General features: G+C 34.3%; 3 protein-coding genes across 6 annotated transcripts; 1 reads left to right on the plus strand and 2 right to left on the minus strand.

Moving 5' to 3' along the window:
• Window positions 1-295: 295 nt before the first annotated feature.
• On the minus strand, window positions 296-9798 carry LOC109043582 (uncharacterized). Of its 4 annotated transcripts, XR_011899261.1 has the most exons (7): window positions 9304-9465; window positions 8245-8520; window positions 6385-7269; window positions 5424-5528; window positions 4803-4942; window positions 2425-2555; window positions 296-875 (listed from the first exon to the last, which is right to left on the minus strand). XR_011899261.1 is itself a non-coding variant. In XM_072296920.1 (6 exons), the coding sequence occupies exons 1-6, from the start codon at window positions 9642-9644 to the stop codon at window positions 830-832; spliced, it is 1470 nt and encodes a 489-aa protein (XP_072153021.1). In that variant the 5' UTR covers window positions 9645-9798; the 3' UTR covers window positions 296-829. The 4 variants fall into 4 exon arrangements, 3 of the variants coding, with proteins under 3 accessions (XP_072153021.1, XP_018916374.2, XP_018916377.2); XM_072296920.1 differs by lacking the exons at window positions 2425-2555; window positions 9304-9465 and adding an exon at window positions 9627-9798; XM_019060829.2 differs by lacking the exon at window positions 2425-2555 and having other exon boundaries at window positions 9304-9460.
• Window positions 2562-4794, plus strand: LOC109043581 (IQ motif and ubiquitin-like domain-containing protein). The gene has a single exon (XM_019060828.2). The coding sequence runs from the start codon at window positions 2645-2647 to the stop codon at window positions 4652-4654; it is 2010 nt and encodes a 669-aa protein (XP_018916373.1). The 5' UTR covers window positions 2562-2644; the 3' UTR covers window positions 4655-4794.
• On the minus strand, window positions 9747-12557 carry LOC109043583 (centrosomal protein 20). Its single transcript, XM_019060833.2, has 4 exons — window positions 12530-12557; window positions 11688-11894; window positions 10930-11011; window positions 9747-9798 (listed from the first exon to the last, which is right to left on the minus strand). Exons 1-4 carry the CDS (start codon window positions 12555-12557, stop codon window positions 9747-9749), a joined length of 369 nt encoding a protein of 122 aa, XP_018916378.2.
• Window positions 12558-12568: the final 11 nt, after the last annotated feature.

Below are 12568 nucleotides of genomic sequence, written 5' to 3' on the forward strand. Positions count from 1 at the left end.
AGTATAGAATCTAAAAAAAAAGCGTCTGCTGTGTTTTGTGAAAGAATAAATCATAATTTTCTCGATTGGTGAGTTTTAATGCTTCACTCATGGATCCCTTCCTTGGAACTGAAACTTTAAGTGATGTTGATTACTCTTCTAATCCTCTTTCTTCAAAGTTTCTCCTGTTTATCTTCAAGTCAGACAAATGGCCCCTGATTTTGACCTTCCTGAAGAAGTAATGACTCCTTGCTTGGAGTTTTCATAAAGATGGGCTTTGTGTAAAAAACCGAGATTATGATCAAGAAACAACATATTTAAGAAACTAAAACTATTGATACTTTATTTAGCTACTGGACAAAAATTAATTAATCTAGAGTAATAACTTCTGAACATTTGATTCAATGAGACAAAAAAGAAACCATTTTCCATTTTACCTCTTACTTACAAAGTGTATTTACATCAATTTGTTGTTCCTGACAATCTTTGACTTATCTGATTGTGTGCATAAAAGCAAAATAGCTTCAAAATTAACTATGATTACTATAAAAGAAATCTTATGCTCTTGATAGTATAAACAGGCAACATAGTCAACATTTATGATTATGTTTTAACGTCAACTACATTTGGAAAAATATTATAATTTCTCGGACAACAATCAGCAAAGCAATCACTTTCATTCTTGTTCAACTAAAACAAAAACGATTTATTGACTCAATATGATGAGATAAAAAAAGGGCATATCATTTAAATTAAGCAATTTTCAGCTGCTAAGTCGATGTTTTTTTTTTTTAAACTCATATCTTGGTAAGGCACCCAGTTAAAAACTCGTAACTGTCAAAAATTCCTCCTATTTTTCTGCAAAGTCAGCGACAAGTTTGGCACTGGATATCAATCTGTAAAGAGAAATAAAGCTTTGCATTATATTTGAAAAAAAAAAAAAAGTAATTGAATGAATGGAGTACATTATTGGGTAGAAACGTTAAAAAATTCATATATCTAATTTTTGAGAAAGAATGAATAACTTATTAGTTAAGCCTCAATAACAGGAAACAAACTCTATGGAAGTAGAAAGGGGATGATAAGCTGTTAGGCCTTCTTCACAGGACGAATTAAAATTCTTTTCTCCTTATCTAGCATCAAATCTGGTTTCCGAATCCTTGTAAAGCACTCCCATCTCCTAATAATCATTCTTGATACCTTATGTTACCATGGCAACCTTTTAAACAAATAATGGTTTACTCTCTTCTTTCATATCATAGTATAGTAGCACTCACATGTCATAAGATATTTTGCTGACTAAGAGCAAAACTGTTAAGAATCAATTTTTACTTGAATTTGATTCTCTACTCAATACTTGTCAATTAATTATTATTAGGTATGTGAAACAAATACTCATTCAATAATTCTTTTTCACAGTGAATGAAGATCTGTTTAAAACTCGATGCACTGAGGAGGGCTGTTTTTTCAAGAAAATATCTGTGCAACTAACTGTTGAGAAGATCAACTCTGAGGCATTACCAGCAAAACATACACTCAGGGGAGACTGCTGAAAGTTTCATTTTTCATTCCTCTAGATTTCAGGATATTTGACCGAAATTTTGTTTCTTATTAGAGAAAAAAAGTCTTCCAAATTTTTAAGAATTGATTCAAGTAAATAAAGAGGATTTCTGATGTACTCAAAGCTGGTTTTTTTTTTTTTTTTTTTTTTTTCAAAGAAAAATTGAACGAGTTGGTAAATGACGATATAGGTTTGGTTTATTATGCACAACAATGAAGTTTCCATTGAGGACAAGTTGAAAACACTCAACAAAATGAAATTGACTATTTAGATTCATGTTAACAAAACCTAATTTAAAGGAATAAATAATAACCTTAGCAAAAGAAAACTCAACTCAGAGGAGCTTTAGAGAGAAATATGGAGAATACAGCAGAGTCAAATATATGCAATGACGCAAATAATGAGCTAGAATTTTTGAGTCAATCTGAATTTCCAGAGGCATGCGAGCTTCTTCCTGCTGTCTCCACATGTGAATCTAACGAACTTTCAATGGATACAAAAGTTGAAAATCATAATTCCCTGGCTAATGGGGCAAAGGTTGATGATCAACAAAACAACTTGCCTGAAGAATGGAATGGCAAAGAGACGAGCTTGAATCAAAATTTGGAAACGCAAAAGATCGTAAAGAAAACGGATACAATCATAAGATCTCATACTTTGCCCATTTTTTGTAGTATTGACTCAGAGCACGACTCAAAAACCCTACCTAGGACAAGGTCAGAACCAATAATTTTGTATTTAAACCATAAAGCTCAACTAAGTAGAGATAAATCGAAATCAGTGCCATCTCATCTCCAAACAGAAGAGATGATTTCCACTGAAACTAATTCACATGCTCTATTAGAGCCAAAAGTTTTGGAAAAAAGTATTAAAAACAGACCCACCATTTACTTCAGAAGAGAAATGAGTGCGGTTGTGTTGGAGGCCATAAAAAATAAGCAATACCTCCATAGTGAAAATAAAGATGACTTGTTTTCACAACTTCCAGAATGTTTCAGCCCTTCAATTACAGCAGCTAAGAATGATAGTGTAACCGTTAAATTTATAATTGAGAGTACACAACAAATTTTCACAAGAGCCTTCAATATTTATTCGACTGTATCTATGCTACGAGAAAGTTTAGCGTCATTCCTAAAAGTAAACTGTCAGGAAATATTGCTGTCCTATGATGGAAAACTACTACCTGAAGAATCATCACTGCTTAATGTTGGTGCAGTGCCTTTTAAATCTTTACAGCTAACCATCACCGCACCAAGACTTACTGATGAAAATTTGCTCTTAGTTCAAAAAAATTATGTGCCCATGGTTGATATTATTACTGTCAAATTCACTGATGACTTGGGCCAGGAAATTGAGAGGACGGTCGAGATTGAAAACCAATGTTTAAGTAAGCCATGGCTAGGTGGCTTTAAGCACACTTTAAAAAAAAAGGATTATCATCATGCACAGACGCAAACAAAATGTCTGAAAAAATTAAAGCAAGAGTATGCAGAACAGACAGGCACTCCTTTGCTTCAAACATACTCTCAACAGACGCAAACTCCATCTTTTCCACTGCGAAATACAGGTGTTCAGACAGTAACTTCCACTGGCGTCCAAACCTATCAAAATGGCATTTACATAACTAACCCTTACGATAAACTGATAACACCTAAAACATACCAAACTTACGAGGAATGGGTTAATCAAAATAAAGTCGTTGAAAAGGTTATAAAAATTCAACGGTGGGTGCGACGTCATGAAGTCAGACAAAAAATAGTCTGGCTCATGAGGGTATACAAATTAATAGACCAAGAAGAGAGAGAGACAACACAACAAATAAAGATAGAGCAACTCGAAGAGGACAAGGTCGAAATTTCAGATTCTGCGCGCTCAAAAAGGCGCTACAATTATCAAATCATTGTTTCAATGATAAACGAATGGTGGAAAAAGGAGAAGCAGCGAATTACTGAGTCAAAAACAGAAGCACCTCGAAAGGCTGAAATGTACCAGTTACTGAAAAAAGAGATCAATTTGTTGACAGCGCTTCAAAAGAAGCAGAGCGAGATGCAAAGAGAAAATATAGGTATTACAGACTTGATGATTCTAGATAGGGTTGCAGAACCTGTAAAATTTAAAAGTAGAACTGGTCAAATAATTTACATAGATAGTCTAGAAACACAGAGGGCTCGTGAGTTCATTCATTTGTATAAAAAACTGGTCCATAAAAAACTGACGGTTAGGGACCGTATCGAAGTTCTATTAAAGGCAAAAGCTGCTACAACTAATTCAGATGAATATAAGTTCTCCGAGCAACTACAAAGGTTAATAGAGCGAGAACTCAGCTTACTAAGGATGGGCGCCACATTTTCTGAAATTTCAGAACTGCAAAGACGAATTCATCAGCTGTTCCTAGACTTCATCAAAAGGCCAGAATGCAACCCTGCAATAGTGAGTAGTGGACTAGATCAATTCAACAATGATATGCTTTTCACCTGTAAGCGATGCTCAAAGTCATTACCGCTGTATGAATTCTCAGCAGATTCACGGAAAAATAAATTGGACATTTGCAACAAATGCCTGAGGATTGAAAATGTTGCAACTACGCGAATTGACTTCACACCCTATGAGCGAATGCTGAAACTTATTCGAGATGATGAGATAAGAAGACGGTGTTACTCTTCAACATGTTTCATCCTGCAGCCGTACGGCATTTATTTTATAGTCAATGTTATCTGGTACGGAGAGTCAGCTCTGAGCGAATCAGACTATCTTCCTGACTTGCGGTTGGTGCGCTGGGAGGTGAATAAAGTCTGGTCACCATGGAACTGCATTTTGCTGACTAGAGAGGAGGCTCCTGTTCACTTGAGGATTTCGGATATTCACAAGGTTTACAACCCCAATTTCATCCAGAAAATTCGCTTGAAACATTACACAACTAAATGTAATTTCAAGATGCTTTTGAAATCTGATGTAAAGATTAATAACAACAGTTTGTGGCAGAGCATAAAAGACAGTGGCGAACTAATAAACTCCAGCGCAATGAATAGATTCATTGAGAAAAGTAATAGTGTGGACACAACTGTAGCTAATTTTGAGAGCATGATCCAGAGTTATTCCTTGCAAGAGGAATGAACTGTGAACTGATGCTAGATGGACAGCTCTAGTATTTTAAATATGTGCGCAATTAGCTCACTTTTTGAGAGCCTCTTTTATTTCCATTGATTTTTTTCTTTGAAAACTTATCAAGTTGAAAGATTAACGTTACATTAATTTCACTTACTTTTCATGGAACTTATTTGCGAATTGAAGGTTTATTTTGAATATTTCTAAAATAGCAGGTAAGGCACTAATTTTACTTTGTTGAGCCTCACAACTTTGTTTCAATGACTCGAGTTCTGTTCTCAGGTTGAAATTTTCTTTCTGTAAAAAATCAGACTACTGTAAATGTTTCGATGGAGTTGGACAACCATACCATGAAAATATAAATAAAAACATACACAAGTTGGGAGTTTTATGAATTATTTTGAGCAGCATCCTATCAGAATCAAAAGGATAATTTTTTTCAAATTTAGGGCACGATTACACGCCTCCAAGAGCAAATTTATGTGTGAAATTTCCATAAATTAAATAAAGAATGTACAAAAATATTAACCTAGAAGTATTCCTAAATTTTTCTATTTTTGTTATTTATAAATGCACAATATCTGACCATGAAAATAAAGAAAAATACAAAAACAATCTTGTCTCCTGTATTACCTGTCTATTGTGACTGATGAAGTCGAACTTCATTCTATCTAGCTTCTAGCATTTTTTTTCTTGGCATATGTAATTTTACTTTGTTTGTAATAAGTTCCTTTCAAACCTGACAGATTTGTGCAAACAACAGCTTATTGAAACGTACCTCCATTTTTCCAACTTCCATTTTAAGAGCTTGTAACTGTGCATGCTGCCGTTTTCTAGCCTCTTGGAATCCAGCTCCTGCGACTTGAAATTTGACTTTGATAGTCTGAAATATACAAATCACAATTAAAAAAGTGTAGAAACATCTACTTTTATTGAGAATGACACTAATAATGATTGTACATGAAAATAACATGGAAAATAAATTAATAAATAAATGAAAGAAGAACATAGTAAAAAGTTGTAGGATAATTATACTAGGAGCAAAGAAAAGTAGAAGAGACAGAGGACTCAACTACTCACTCTGAAGTAGCATTTACAGTGAAGGAGCACTGGTGTATACGATCATCTCAAATTAGCAATCAGTGTTTATGGTAATTGAAGAAAATGTGCTTCGGAGAATTTCTACCTGGGGCCTTCCTAAAATTTTGATTTCTTCTCGCCGTAATTGGCAACCTCAAAATTTGTAGCAGGTATAGATTTTATTATTGAAAAGCCAAACGATGAGCTTAAAGTCTGCATTTATTGTTCCACACAGAGGTGTTCCACCGCACCAATTGTACCGTTACTTCCTACGCATTCAAATACCAGCTAGAAAGATACTTGAAATTCAAATGGCAACTTAACTTTTTGAAAATAATGATATAGTTGTGGGAAAATTATACGATACAATTTTTCAAATTGGGATCTATGACATGGATTACGTTTTGCAAAAAGGAACTACTATTTCTAGCCCATTTTAGAAACAACAAACATGCCATTGGTTTCCCTGTGCAGATATGTGCTGTTTTGGGAGAGTCAGATATAGTGGTTCCTTATTGCAAAATGTAATCCACATATTCAATAGTTCCTAAAAATGAAAAAAACCAATTAAATGACTCTCAAAAAGCTTGACATCACCCTGTATCTTAAACACTATTTGCAGTAAAGAATCCAATTTGAAAATTAAGAATAATACTAACTTCGAGGGCTTTCGTTAAGTGCTCTTCATTTTTCGAATACTCTTCCCAATCAAAAGATGGAAGGATTGACTGAATTTTAGATTCGAGAAGTGATTTTTGATGAGAAATCTTTTTTTCATGGGCTTCATAGTCCTGCACCTCTGAGTGGTGTTTACTCTTCATAATTTGGGTGGTTTGCTCCAGTTTGTTGGTAAAAAGAGTATCTAAATTTTTAAGGAGCTTGAGAAGCTGATCTTCTGTTGCTCTTTTCATCAGCCTACCCCTATCTGGCAATACTGGAGCAAACAAGAGAACAAATTCTCTCAAGGTGATTTCAGGGTCGATATTCGATATGAGGAGTTGAAAATCATCTTTGAATTCACAAGACTTGTTCTGATCTTGCATATTTTCTGGATGTTCAGTTCGAATGTTGATCACCTCTGGGACAAACAAAGTACTTTCTTTCTGTACGATTTTAAAAGGATCGGACTGATGTCCTTTGGCTTCAGGTCTTTTTGAATCTGATTCTTCCCTCAGGATTTTCCCACATGAAATACAAGTTTTTGTGCGGGGGTCTTCAGATAGGAAGGGTTCCCAACTATCTTTCTGTACTGCATTAGTTTTGCAGGTTTTCTTCTTATTAAGGCCAGTATTGATAAAACAGTTTCTTTCAGCGACTTCAGTACTTGAAGATACTGGAATCTGATCTGAAGTGCCTCCGCGTAGGTTATTTGGATGATGGACAGTTGGATCTTCTCTTCCTACAGAAAAGGGAGGAGTATTCCCAAAATTTTCTGAGTTGCAGTCTCCAAAACTTTCAACATCATCCAGAAAGAAATTCTGATGTCCCTCTTGAATGGAACGAAGCTTAATTCTCTGAGCAGGGGATAATTTGATGCGTTGAATCTACTATTAAACATTGAAAATAATCGACAGTAAGGAATAATCTCAGAAAATTATGCAAGGAAAACTGTAAAAAGAAATTAAGCAAATCATCAGGAGGGAAAAAATCTGAAATAATTGAACTGAGCTTGAAGGAAGGGGCAAAGTCACACTGAGTTAAAACAGAGGAAAAGAGGAAAATTTCCTCCTTCCATAAAACCAGATGAAAAAAAAAATTATCTTCACGCTAATGTTTGGGATATTCAAGAAATTTCAAGGGCCTCTATAATTTAGCCGGAGAAATAAAATGTTGTCAAGTTTAAAATCTCTCATGGTTCATTTTTTTTTTTTTTTTTTTAAATGTAACTTAATTTAACACCAACTGTTGCTGTGCCTTAAATAAATATATAATTAATATACCGATATCTTTAGATTGTAATTTAAAAGTTCCTCCTTACACCTAGCAAACAAACGCAATTGCTAAGACCTATGGCCCACAATGGCTGCTTTTTTTCACCATTATCCAAGATCTTGTTCTCTCCCCTATCTTTTTGACACAATCAGGCTCTTGTTGCAGTATGCAAGTCTGTTGCTCTGTTTCTGGATTTCTTCGACTATTGCAATCACTGCCCAAGACTTGAGGATCAATATACCAGGACATATGCTGGTTACATAACAACAAGACTCATTGGAATCACAAACATTTTTGGACGTGTGTGTCTTCCAGGAGTCCTAGGTTGCAAAATATAGAATAAAATGTTGCAAGCAATTCTTATATAAATCACCTTTTTGCAAAACTCCAAATCTACTGACAACCTCTATTAACTGCACTGGACCATACCTTTAGTAAGATTAAATCAAATTAGAGTGCTGAGCATAAAGAGGCACTAAAGGCTGATTGTAGATATTTTGCGTATTTCAGTGCTTGGGCAACCTATCATTCCAGTTTTCAGAGAAAATTGATAAGTTAAAATCAAATTTGAACAACAATGAATTAACCTGTTTTGGATAAAGATAGTGTTCTCTGCAGGGCTCAGGATCTATTTGTCTATCTACATAGAAGTTTGTTGCTCCATCTGTTTCAAAACAGTTTGATGAGGCAGAGCTGGCATTGGAGTGATTTTGCAGCTGAGAATGGCAATAATTGCAACATGGTTGATGGTCAAAATTTGAAAAATGCAGTTCAGTTACGGAGGATAATCTTGAAAATGCCAGCCAGGATTCAAAAATATCCGCGAGAACATTGCCTGGTCTGCAAGGCGTCTGGATTCTGCACTGTTAAAAAAGAAAACAATACATTAGGTGAAGGGGTCATTAATCGAACATTGAGGAATTAATTGAACATTTCCTTGGTGAAACAAAATTTTGGTGATCAATGATACAATATGAAGTCATCATTATTATTTCCTGTTTAGGTAAAATTAGGAAATTGTCAAAGAATTTCTTATTCCCTACAACACCTGAGATTTCCTTTGATTTTTCTTGATACTGTACTGTACTGAAACTTTCAGTGCATAGTTGAAGTTCAGTTCGAGAAACTAACATTTTAAATGCACATGAGAAAATCATGAGGAGATTATCAGTCAAAGTGATTTCAAATTGGGTCTTTAAATTCTAGCCTTGGAACTGGATAGAGACAAGATAGGATAGAAGGTAAAAAAAATTAGAATTAGGTACGTACAAATAGATTTCAAAATTGATCACCTCGCTCACAGATGTCAAAAATATTTTGCTGACGCCGGGGGACTTCAGTCAAATGTTCATTGCATTTACGATACCAAACAGGATAGGGGGGCAAGAGGTTAGTTGTTTGGTCCATTAATGTTCCTTTGAAATGGGATCAGCTGTTCATTATGGATAGAATGTAGTAGAACGATTTCTATGGAAACTCACATTTTGAACATTCCTATCTTTGATTTTTCAGTCATACATTTAAAAATAATAATTACAAGATCTTTCAATTGAAGTGACGCTTGTGGCATAGTAAAGTTGAAGATGCGTAGATGAAATATATAAATAGCTAGGTAGCTTGACAGATGGATGGATCTATAGACTTACAATTGAGAGTGTGGATTTATTACTCCTGGAAGCTATGTACATCCATAAGTATGGAAAACTGCATCTACAAATAGTACTCCTAAAAAGTTTTTGAGTATGCAGGAAGTTTAGAAAATTTATTTTATCCAGCAAAATAAAAAAATTAATAAAAATTGTATTGGGTCAGTTTAAAAATGCACCTACATTTAGCCACCTTAGGTTATATTCTTTTTGGTAAAATGGTTCAATACAGTCTGATAAGCCACCATTGGTACCTACACGCAGTGATATGAATGAAGATATAGAGAGTGGTGATTTAATTGATAATAACTATTTGTTTGTACCAAGATGAGAGAACTCATAAACTTGAGCTTCAATTTGAAATAAGATGTTGAGAGTGGAAACAGAAACAATTTTAATAAGTGTCTTGATTCAGGAAAGTCATTCTTCTTCACTTCAAAAGATTAAACTGTTGATGGTTTCTTAGCTGTCATCACAAGACTGTAGAGTAAAGGTCTGAAAAAGTAAAAAGTTTTGAGTCATGAGAGGAAAGCTTTATATCTTTAGTGGAGTAGATTCAAAGTTTTTACTCAAAGATGTGATGATCAAAAAGGCGTGATAAAGAAATATGACTATAGTGGTGTAGGAAACTTTGGCTTCACCAGAACTAAACTAAACCAAACATGCTCTTATCTTTTTCTTGGAAAAAGCGATGTCAGTGGCAATCCTCTTCGACAATTAAATTTTTCCGAACCCAAGAGGCAAATTTCGAGGCCCAAGAAGGAAGCTCAAGGAACAATGTTTTTACTACAATAGGAAACATGACAAGGTTTCATTTTCCCAAATTAGGTATTGAATATCAAAATAATGTCACTTAAAAAAGAATCACCATTTGTGACTCTAAATCCAAATATCTCGTTTTTCAGTTTTCACTAACTTATTTCTCTTAACTGTTCCAAGATGGAACAAAAAGGAAATATACAGATCACAGTTGATACGGAATAACATGTAAAACATGGAATCCGTTTGAAATAAAAAACTAGTTTCTAAACAAGCTATCATCTCATGAAAAACATACCATCAATCTAATTTTTGTTTTTCAAAATTATCTGTAGTTAAATCATGGTGAGATGGACTATGATTAAAATAGTTGCTATTAAAAAAAAGGAAGAAAAGAGGGGGTTGTAATAAAATTAATTAATATAAGTCCTAGGTTAATAAGATTTTGAGCAACCAGAACAGGCCATCGTCTAGTCTTGACCAGGTGGAAAATATGATTATTTATTATCATTAGAAGTTAAGTTATTGTTATGAATGTTTTTGGGTAACTTTCTACGTGAGTTTTTCCTGTTTTTAGATTTAAGAGCAATGAAAAATTTATTTCTTCCTCCCAAAATTTCGTGAAATTTTAACTGATCTCCTAATGGTTCTTCAGTAGCTTGACAGCTATTTTTGAAGTCATTCAGATTGGCGCTTTTTCAATGATCTACTCAGATTAGATGTAATCCATCAATTTCATGATTTAAATTCAACTTAAATATTTAACATACACAAGATGTTCTTTCATGCTAAATCTGGCGAAAGTTAAGGGACAAAATTTGAGAATAGGACCAATTATTTTATGAAGTTAGCAACTGATTGACTTACACTTTCTTAGTTTTTTCAGAGAGCTTCATGTTCAATTTTTGGGCTAATTCTTCCTGTGATAGTTGACTAGTGCAGCCACTTTCTGTAAACACAAAATAGAAGGAAAAACAATTATTTGATCAACACATGGAAAAGGACAAGAGATAATCCCAAGAGAATGGTAGATCTTCAATGTCAAGGTAAATACAAAGGCTGCTCCAAGAGCATTCATACTGGGCTGTTACTTTTGAACTAGGGCAGCTAAAAAAATGAGCTTAGTTGCATTTAAAAGAACAACTCATTTTCTATTAAAAAACTCCTAGTTCAGGTAATTGGTTTAAACATTTTCAAGATTATGAGGGTTTGAGGGGGAAAAAAGGAGAAAACTACCACCTACTGTTTTTAGTAAGGATTTTTCTTACTAGAAAAAGCTCTTCAAAAAATTATTTTTCAAAACTATACGGACTAAAAAACTTGGCAACACTATTCAGACATCGTTTCACTATTGATGTAGCCACAGCGAGAAGATTTAAACGGAAATCCACAACCACAGAAGTGAACACATTAAAAAGTTAAAAAGGTATGGTATCAGCCACAGTTCTTTTCGGACAGCCTTTATTCTTCCGCAGGGTAGTTAGACAAGGTAGAGGAATACCTAAAGGAGAGACTGTTGTGCCTCACGGAGAGCATCTTCTGACTAAATTTAATTTAAAATCAAAGTAAATATTATCCTCAGATTTATCTAAATAGAAGGAGATTAGTTAAAATAATTTCCTTACCAATATTGAAAATTGGTAATGTGTAACTATAGCCAATCCATTCCAAATACTGCTTCACCAATTCATTAATTAGGACCAAATCTTGAGGTAAACCTGGTCTCTGAGGACTGCTGGGTACACTTTCAAAGAGCATCTTTGTCACTTCTGACTGAACTTGCGCTTTAATCTTTCGTAAAACACCTTCTTGTTCCAAAGTCTCCTTCACAGCTGAAAAGTAGAAAAATTTGTCCATTTTTTGAGTCTTATTTTAGCTTGTGAACACTATGGATTTGTGATTAATTAAAGGAAATGTTTACTGTGATACCAATGATGAAAGAAATACAAATAAGTTTCAAGATTCATAAATGAATGTAAGCACAACTAGGTATTGACAGAAAATAAATTAGTCTTGCTATATTGTTTTATGGAAATCACAGCCGGAGATGATGTCATTTTGAATTGATTACAACCCACACACTCTTTGGATCAGTGCTTACATCCTACCCCAAAATTTCACCATGTCTCGTAAAACATTCAAAGAGAGGTGAATAATCTCCTTACTAAGCGGATGCTTTCACTGCATGTAGTGGCAGGATCTCCGGACTCTCCTGAAAAATTGGCATTTTGGGGGTAAAAGGTACAATACAGCACTTAGGCCATTTTAGCGTGATGATACAATATGCCTCATAATCAGGGTTGTACTCAATCTGTTTTGAGTTTAAATCATGCGTAGCTAACAACTTTCGCACGAAAGTTTTCAATACATAGCTCTCAAATTGTAAGGTACGTATTCAGCCTGTCTTTGTAATCAACATGTATTGAAATGTTCGTAAAAACAAAGTAACTGTGGAAAGGCACCTTACCTTCATAGAGTTCGTCCCTTGTAGCCATTTAGGCAAGTC

This window comes from Bemisia tabaci, chromosome 2, assembly GCF_918797505.1.
Source record: "Bemisia tabaci chromosome 2, PGI_BMITA_v3".
Taxonomy (NCBI): Eukaryota; Metazoa; Arthropoda; class Insecta; order Hemiptera; family Aleyrodidae; genus Bemisia; species Bemisia tabaci.

Excerpts from the sequence above, each read along its gene's own strand:
- LOC109043581 (XM_019060828.2), top strand. The coding sequence starts at position 2,645 with ATGCTACGAGAAAGTTTAGCGTCATTCCTAAAAGTAAACTGTCAGGAA.
- LOC109043583 (XM_019060833.2), bottom strand. The coding sequence starts at position 12,557 with ATGGCTACAAGGGACGAACTCTATGAAG. Across the intron at positions 11,012-11,687 it reads ATTACCAATTTTCAATATTG|AAAGTGGCTGCACTAGTCAA; the intron begins GTAAGGAAATTA and ends TTGTGTTTACAG. Across the intron at positions 9,799-10,929 it reads TCTGAAAAAACTAAGAAAGT|ACCTTTACTCTACAGTCTTG; the intron begins GTAAGTCAATCA and ends TTACTTTTTCAG.
- LOC109043582 (XM_019060829.2), bottom strand. The coding sequence starts at position 9,345 with ATGTACATAGCTTCCAGGAGTAATAAATCCACACTCTCAATT. Across the intron at positions 4,943-5,423 it reads TGGAAGTTGGAAAAATGGAG|AAAGAAAATTTCAACCTGAG; the intron begins GTACGTTTCAAT and ends GATTTTTTACAG. Across the intron at positions 876-4,802 it reads GCAAATAAGTTCCATGAAAA|ATTGATATCCAGTGCCAAAC; the intron begins GTAAGTGAAATT and ends TTCTCTTTACAG.